The sequence below is a fragment of the Haplochromis burtoni genome, unplaced genomic scaffold (genome assembly GCF_018398535.1).
Source record: "Haplochromis burtoni strain Fernald_Lab_line unplaced genomic scaffold, NCSU_Asbu1 Contig_47, whole genome shotgun sequence".
Lineage (NCBI taxonomy): Eukaryota > Metazoa > Chordata > Actinopteri > Cichliformes > Cichlidae > Haplochromis > Haplochromis burtoni.
This window is the reverse complement of record NW_024582408.1, coordinates 2,308,703-2,316,217: the sequence shown is the minus strand read 5'-3', so window position 1 is coordinate 2,316,217 and position 7,515 is coordinate 2,308,703. Positions and strand designations below refer to the sequence as shown.

The 7,515-nt window shown below is 41.7% G+C and overlaps 1 protein-coding gene across 3 annotated transcripts in view; it reads right to left on the bottom strand.

The window, feature by feature from the left end:
- The window catches only part of mia3 (MIA SH3 domain ER export factor 3), a 21,060-nt gene extending 14,934 nt beyond the window's left edge, over positions 1-6,126 (bottom strand). Inside the window, exons 1-5 of one of the 3 annotated variants that reach the window (XM_042220368.1) lie at positions 5,919-6,125; positions 4,157-4,290; positions 3,988-4,074; positions 2,111-3,898; positions 916-2,065 (exon numbers count right to left, since the gene is read on the bottom strand). In XM_042220368.1, the coding sequence (XP_042076302.1) occupies positions 916-2,065; positions 2,111-3,898; positions 3,988-4,074; positions 4,157-4,290; positions 5,919-6,039 (3,280 nt within the window). In that variant the 5' untranslated portion in view covers positions 6,040-6,125. Of the gene's footprint in view, positions 1-915; positions 3,899-3,987; positions 4,075-4,156; positions 4,291-5,918 lie in introns of all 3 variants that reach the window. The other 2 variants (XM_042220367.1, XM_042220369.1) reach the window with 2 other exon arrangements.
- Between the last annotated feature and the right edge of the window lie 1,389 nt (positions 6,127-7,515).

The following is a 7,515-nucleotide window of genomic DNA, read 5'->3' as shown; positions in this document are numbered from 1 at the left end:
GGCAATTTGGATTATCCAATTAACCTATCCCCACAAGCTGCATGTCTTTGGACGGTGGGAGGAAGCCGGAGTACCCGGAGGGAACCCACGCAAACACGGGGAGAACATGCAAACTCCACACAGAAAGACTGTGGGGGAATTGAACTCAGGACCTTCTTGCTGTGCGGCAACAGTGCTAACCACCGTGCTGCCCAAAAATGAAACCATTGGTTCAGAAAAACAAAACAGCAAACAAAGTGAGAGAAAAGATAGAAAGTTTGGAATAGTTTCTCCTCTGTTATTGTTGTAAAATAGCTTTAAGAGTGTTTTTTCTGGATTGGAGTTTGAATAAAATAAGCAATTTGAGGTAAGTTCACTAAACTCTTGAGCCTTTTTGCTATTTTTTTACCTTTTAAAAAGTAATTTCTTTAATTTTCTGTAATGAAATTATGAACATTTCCTTTTAATTTAGGTCAGAGTCTTATGTCACTGTGTTCACTGATAGTCAACATATCTAAAATTTCACCTCAAAAGTTGATTTGACTAGCTGACTACACTGAAAAAAACCTAGGGGGAAGTTTCTGATGTCAAAGAGAACGAGAAGAAAACATGTTTTTCTTTCCCTTTGTGACCACAATTAATTGTTGTTAGGATGGTAAGAAAAGCAGGAAATCCTATCTCAACGGCTCCATTACTGTTGGGTGTGAACTGAACTCCCTTTTAGCGTGATGACGACACTATCTATTTATCTGGAAACAAGATGCTGGATATCTGCTTCGTCACAGTATCAAATTCTGCATTCACTTTGATTATAAACTGATGCAATGAACATATTTAATAGCACAACTGTCAATGTTTAAAGCAGAATAAGCAACCACAGAGACGTGTAAGCCTTTTTGTACTCAAGATACTTCAAATAATACAGATCAAACCCACCTTTCTCAGTGTCTGATGACAGTTCTAGTGCTAAAGGCGTGCTGTCACTGGCTGTTGAATATTTTTGCCGCAGGCTGAAAGCCAGCTCCTGAAAGTCGTCCAGTATTTCTGTTTCTTCATCCAAATTACTTGTGTCCATATGGTGATCATAGTCGTGTTTAGTGTCCCGGCTATCAAGCATCTTCTCAATCTCGTCCAAGATAGTGTTCTCAGAGGCTTCCAAGATGCCTTCGAGCGCATTTTCAATGTCCTCTGTAGTACCCGTCTGTGACTGACGGGTAGCCTGAAACTCTATGTCCAGATCCATGAACATGGCCTCCAGTTTGAAGAGATTTTTTAGACCCAGAAGCTTTTGGACCTGCTCCATCTTCTCCTCTGTGAAGTGGTCCCACAGCAGAGTCAATCTCATTACGCTTTCGCTGTATTCTGGCTCTGGAGGTGACACGGTAGGTGGACTTGTTTCAGGCAAGGTTTTGTCTGACTGCGAGAACAAAAGCGCGTTTTCATCTTCAAGTAATTCTTCTCTCTCTTCATCGTTCCCCTCCTCCGCATCTGGAGTCTCATCTTCTTCCATCATCTCCCTTGTATGTAGTGCATCCTGAATCTCTGGCTCATCAACAGGTGATTCTGCTCGACTGTTATTACTTCCTAAATCTGTCATTGAATCATCAGGTATCTGATTAGGCAGGCTGTCATTTACTACGTTATCATCATCTCTGAGGTCTGAGTCACTGGACCTCTCATTAGCGGACAAGTCGAGGTGTTTTTCACTTTCGGTCATGTTTTCTTTTTCATCCACTGCACTGTCTAATTTCTGCTCTGCAGCAGTAATACTGTCTGGTATTGCTGCCTTATCCTCAGTGACATCTGGATCTTTGTGCACCTCCTGCTCATCTTTGTCTTTAGTGGCCTCTGAATCCTTGGGCACCTCCTGCTCGTCTTTGTCTTCAGTAATCTCTGAATCCTTGGGCTCCTCCTGCTCGTCTTTGTCTTCAGTAATCTCTGAATCCTTGGGCTCCTCCTGCTCGTCTTTGTCTTCAGTCCTCTGAATCCTTGGGCACCTCCTGCTCGTCTTTGTCTTAGTGGCCTCTGAATCCTTGGGCACCTCCTGCTCGTCTTTGTCTTCAGTAATCTCTGAATCGTTAGGCACCTCCTGCTCATCTTTGTCTTCAGTAATCTCTGAATCCTTGGGTACCTCCTGCTCGTCTTTGTCTTCAGTGGCTTCATGTGTGGTTTTTATATCTGTTACTTCAGCCTCATGGTTGTCTTGTGGCAGTGGCTCCGTGGATATTCTCATCCCCTCTGTTAGATGCTCTATTTGATCCTCTGCTGATTTTTTGGTTTCATCCTGAGCTTCCTTATGTCCAGTGACTTCTACATCATTTTCATTCTTATCAGACAAAACTTTCTCTGAGTCACTGGTGCCTTCATTCACATCAGAATTATCAGATGTAGAATTCAAAGAATCTTGAAGAACTGGCTCCATGTTCTCTGGGTCCTTTGGGGATTTTACCGAGAGTGATTCATCATGGGTTTTTACATCCTCTTCCTCCTCGTCTTCCTCGTCCTCATCTTCCTCTTCATTCACTTTTTTTGCTGACATGTCTACTCCAGTGACAGCTGAAAACACAGCGTCTCCGAGTGATGTCCACATATTCTTCTCCTCTGCTGTCTTTGGTCTATCCTCAGGTGTCAATGGCAGACTTTCAGGATTTCTAGGAGACTCCGGTGTTGGAGTGTTAGAGGATTCTCCTGAAAAAGACAGCAGTGGCGTTTCCTCTTTAGTATCACTATCATTTTTGGGCTGATCTTCCACATCCTCACTGTCGTCTTCTGGATTTGGTGTAACTTTCTTGGTGCTTTCTTCATCTGTTACAACAGCATCAAAAGTTGTCCCAAGGGTAGTTTTTAACTTAGGGATTGGCACTCGCTCATCATCATCTTCCTCTTCTTCTGAATTCACTTCTTGTGTGGTTATGTCTACTCCAGTGACAGCTGAAAACACAGCATCTCCGAGTGATGTCCACACGTTCTTCTCCTCTGCTGTCTTTGGTTTATCCTCAGGTGTCGCCAGTGGAGTTTCAGGCTTTTTAATAGAGTCAGATGCTGGAGTGTTGACGGATTCTTCTGAAAAACACAGCAGTGGAGTTTCCTCTTTAGTATCACTATTATTTTCGGGATGATCTTCCACATCTTCACTGTCCTCCTCTGTATACGGGGTAACTTTCTTGGTGGTGTCTTCATCTGTGATCACAGCATCCAAAGTTGTCCCAAGGGTCGTTTTTAACTTGGGGATTTCCACAGATGGTTGAGTATTGATGGAGTCTTCTGAAAAAGAGAACAGTGGAGTTTCTTCTTTAACATTAGTGCCACTTTCTGGATGGTTTTCCACATCTACACTCTCCTCCTCTTCTTCATAAGGGGTAATTTTCTCGGTGATTTCTTCATCGGTGACGATGGCATCAAAAGTTGAACCAATGGTAGTTTTCAACTCAGGGATTTGAACTCCTTCAGAAGACGAGACTGGTTCGTTTTCTGAAACAAAATCATCTTTGGACACAGACTCCACTTCCGATTTTGCGGGTGTATCTTTGGTTTCACTCTTCTCTGACAGGTTTTCAGGGACAGACTCTGGTACAAGTTTTTCCTTAACCTCTTCAGCTTCTGTAGCATCACGTGCAACTTCTGCATTGGACTCCATTGTGTTTTCTAAAGGTGGTTCAGCTGACTGATCAAGAACTGCTGAAGAGGCACTTTGATCATCAGGGGCTTTATGAAGCTCCTCCAAGTTATCATGATGCTCAGTTTGTTTTTCACTCTGAGCTACTTCTTCTCCTGTTTCTATTGCTTCTGCTGCTTGGACTTGGTAAGATGTTTTGTTGTTTTCGCTATCATTCTCCTCTGCTGACAAGCCAAGGAGCAAATCTACATCATAATTATCAAACTTGTCAAATCCAGTGTCAAAACAGACAAAATCTGTTTCCTGAGAAGAGATAAAAATTTTTTTTTAAAAATTACATCTTACTATCTGTGGTAGTCACACGTGGATTATCTTCTTATATATTTCCATACCTCAGCTGGAACTTCATATTCGTTATCAGTATAAATGTGGTTAACTGCCAGAAGGTCTTTTGGGAAATAGCCAAAGTGGCTTCCAACCTATTGCGAGAGAACATGTTCAGGATTTTAACTACACAAATTAAATCCAGAGCTCAATAAATATGTGCTATAGTATACTTACACTTCCGGCCCATATGTCAGGCCTTCTTCCTGACAGCTTGTAATATACATAGATGGTTTCAGATTTCTTGAAAGACAAGAACCGACAATCAGGTCCTGAGAAATCATTCACAGCTTTCCCCCGACACAGCAGCACTGAAAAAAACAAAACAAAAAACAAAGGGTAAGAATGACTTATTCAAAGATTTTATTTGTTTTGGGCTTAGTTCAAGTCACCTCACACCAAGAAGCTGAGTTTGAATCCACTGCAGGCTAAGGCCGCTGTGTGGTGCTTTCATATTGTCCGGTGAGTTTTCTAGAAACTACTTCCTGATGACAGAAACCCCCAGGTTTATTTGCGTCGCAGGCTAGAATCGAACCAGCAATCTTTTGCTTGACAAGCCAACATGTAAACCACTTGGTGATTCTATATTGGCCATAAGTGTGAATGGTTCGTCAGGCCTCCGATAGACCATCTGGAATGGACTGCACCCCAAATATGACCCTGAATTGGATATGCAGAAGAAACTGGGTGGATGGGTTCTTGGATGCACCAGATGTAAAACATCAGGCTAAAGCTGATGTTTATACAAAGCATTCGACCCTTAGCTGAAACCAGTAATTTTGGTTTGTTGTCATTTCCTACAGCCTGTTGTGTCAGAGAAACAAAGACATCTTAACATAAACAATAACTAATACTTACAGCTGAATGTGCATATCAGTCAACAAGAGGGATGATAGCATACATGGTCAGTAATTCTTGTACTTATCTGTCGGCAGTTTTCTCCTGTTATGTTGTTATGTATTTATTCCACACATCTCACTGGACAACTACATTTTAACTACAACATACTTAACTGATGTAAAGCTAAATAACAGAAATATATGTTGCCACTTTAACAACACGTGCATTAGAAAAATAAGCCCAAAACTGATGCACAAAAAGCAGAAAAGGTGAAACCTTAACTATGATTCAAGTATTAGCTACTAACCACTGTCTTAAATTTTGTATTTCACTCAGACTTCTTTCTGAGTGGCTGAGTTTCAGCTCTGACTTGTGTTTTATGAGTTACAGTGTGTGATATTTACTGTTTTATGAGTCAAAATTAGCTCCCCCTGATGATAAGTCAACAATAAAAAATACGTTCTTATCACCTATAGATGACTTTGCGGTTGTGGTTAACAATTGCTAAATGAATATTCTGTATTGTAAGTAAAACAGCTGCGTGTCCTTTATTAAGTCTTGCACTGAATGTAGAGGTTAAGAGTCAGGAGGCAGGGTAAAAATGTAAACTTTGCTAGCTAGAAGCGTTACAGAAGCATATTGATTTGTGGCAAAGCAGCCCAATCCCACAAATCCACATGAGAGTGAGGCAAATGTGGCTGAACACTATAAACACCGTGGCTTTAACTTCACCTATCACCTTTACCCCGAACATTAGCAGAGCGAGCCGGCCGGTGGCTAATTAGCTGCTAACCTTAGCTTCCACTATCCGGGAGCGAGGCAGGCCGAAGCTGACAGGCGCCCAGCCAACATGGGCTGCATCGAAACCAGTAATCCTACCCAGCCAAATGATTAATGTTAATGTTTGCTTGTCCTGTTTTCACTGGGCATCACACAGGTAAACAGCATCACAACAATTGCAAGAGGAGATCAAGGTCGCAAATATCGACCGGCAACAGGTCAAGAGATAACGGCAGTTTATGGCTGTAGTATCGGGATGGTGCGAAGACGCATCAGAGAAGCCCCCCTGAGATAATAGTTGGAAAGCCAGCGGACTTACTGCTGCACTCCTTATCGGCGCATCTCTTAATGTCGGAGAACCTTCTCTCCAGGGCTGCGGCTGACATAAAGTTAAATAAAAGTAATAAAAAGCCCTGTCGGTAAACGTGTTTTGCTGCCATGCTGGCAGTTTCTGTTGACTGGATTGACTCCGCTGCTGCTGCTGGAGCATGAGCACTGGGCAGCAGGAGCCGACACGTCAGCACAGCAGATCCGGCTGGGTGTAGGCTCAGGATCGCTTTTCACAGGATGCATGATTGGATGTGTCTGCTTCAAGTGGCCGTGGTGGGGGGGGAAAAAACAACACCAAAAAAAAAAGAAAAGAAAAAATGAAGCAGATGCAGTCATAAATGAGGCTTATCATTTAGTCTAGTGCATGTGCATATTTTCCTCCGAATTTTAAAAAAAGGGTTTTCTTATCATGCATACTTGACTATTGGGCATATTTGACTACTACAGTGGAAAGACAACCAAAAATGGTATATGAATAACTAATGCATAAATGCTTTTGATTTATCGTTTAGCACGAAATGACCGTCATAAAAAATTAACTGATGTGCCTCAGTTAACTTTGAATATGTGCGCTTAGGAGCAGTATCTGTGCCGTGATTAATGAGGATGATCCTGCATTGCAGTTGTGCTTTACACTTTATTGCCGGCTGGGAAAATCATGTACATCACTGCTTTGTATGTGCTGAATATCTCTGTAGTTGTTTTCTTTTTTTTAATATACAAATATATCTGCTGTGGATTGCTCCTTCATATTGGTGTCTTGATAACTTGCCCTCATCTTACTATCTTAATGGATTCCATTGTTTGCCTTTGGCAGGGATGTTTCCAAGATCTTTTAAATAGGCTGGCACAGAGAGGGTAAAAAACAAAGGCGGTGTTGCCCATTGGAAATCTATTATTTGAAAAGAAAGAAAGAAATAGAGTGGAGAGAACACTAGGCATGATTTTCAGGCTCATGTGAATCCCTCTGCCCTCATAAAAATGGCATCTTATTATATTTTTATTATGAGCATTTATTTAACCGATGATGGAAATTAATGAGATTAACAGCAAACCTGTGCAATGACAGGGAGAAGATGTAAACACCACACAAAAGAGCCCTATCAGGTTTTTAGTAGCACTAACCACTGAGCCTCTTTGCTGATGAAAAGTGGCACTACACAAGATCCTGATAATTGTTTTCTACTAAGTAACTATTCTGAAAAGAGGTAAAAGAAAAATTTAGACCCCGTATAATATAGTTATAATACTACCCTTATGGGTTGCCATAGTGGATCATCTGGCTCCATCTAATCCTGTCCCTTACATCCTCCTCTGTCACCCTTTGCATGTCCTCCCTCACTACATTCACTTGTCACTCACTACATCACTTGTCCAGCATATCTGCCCCTCCTCTGCACATGTCCAAACCATCTCAACCTTGACCCTTTAACTTTGTCTAGTGTCTCCCAATGAAATATGAGCATCTTCAACTCTGCAACCTTCAGCTCTGCCTCCTGTCTTCTAAACCTGCCGTTTTACTCTTGCTGCTATCCTTCTGAGTGAAAGATAATAAGGAACTAAATCTTTAAAATAAATGGTGTGGA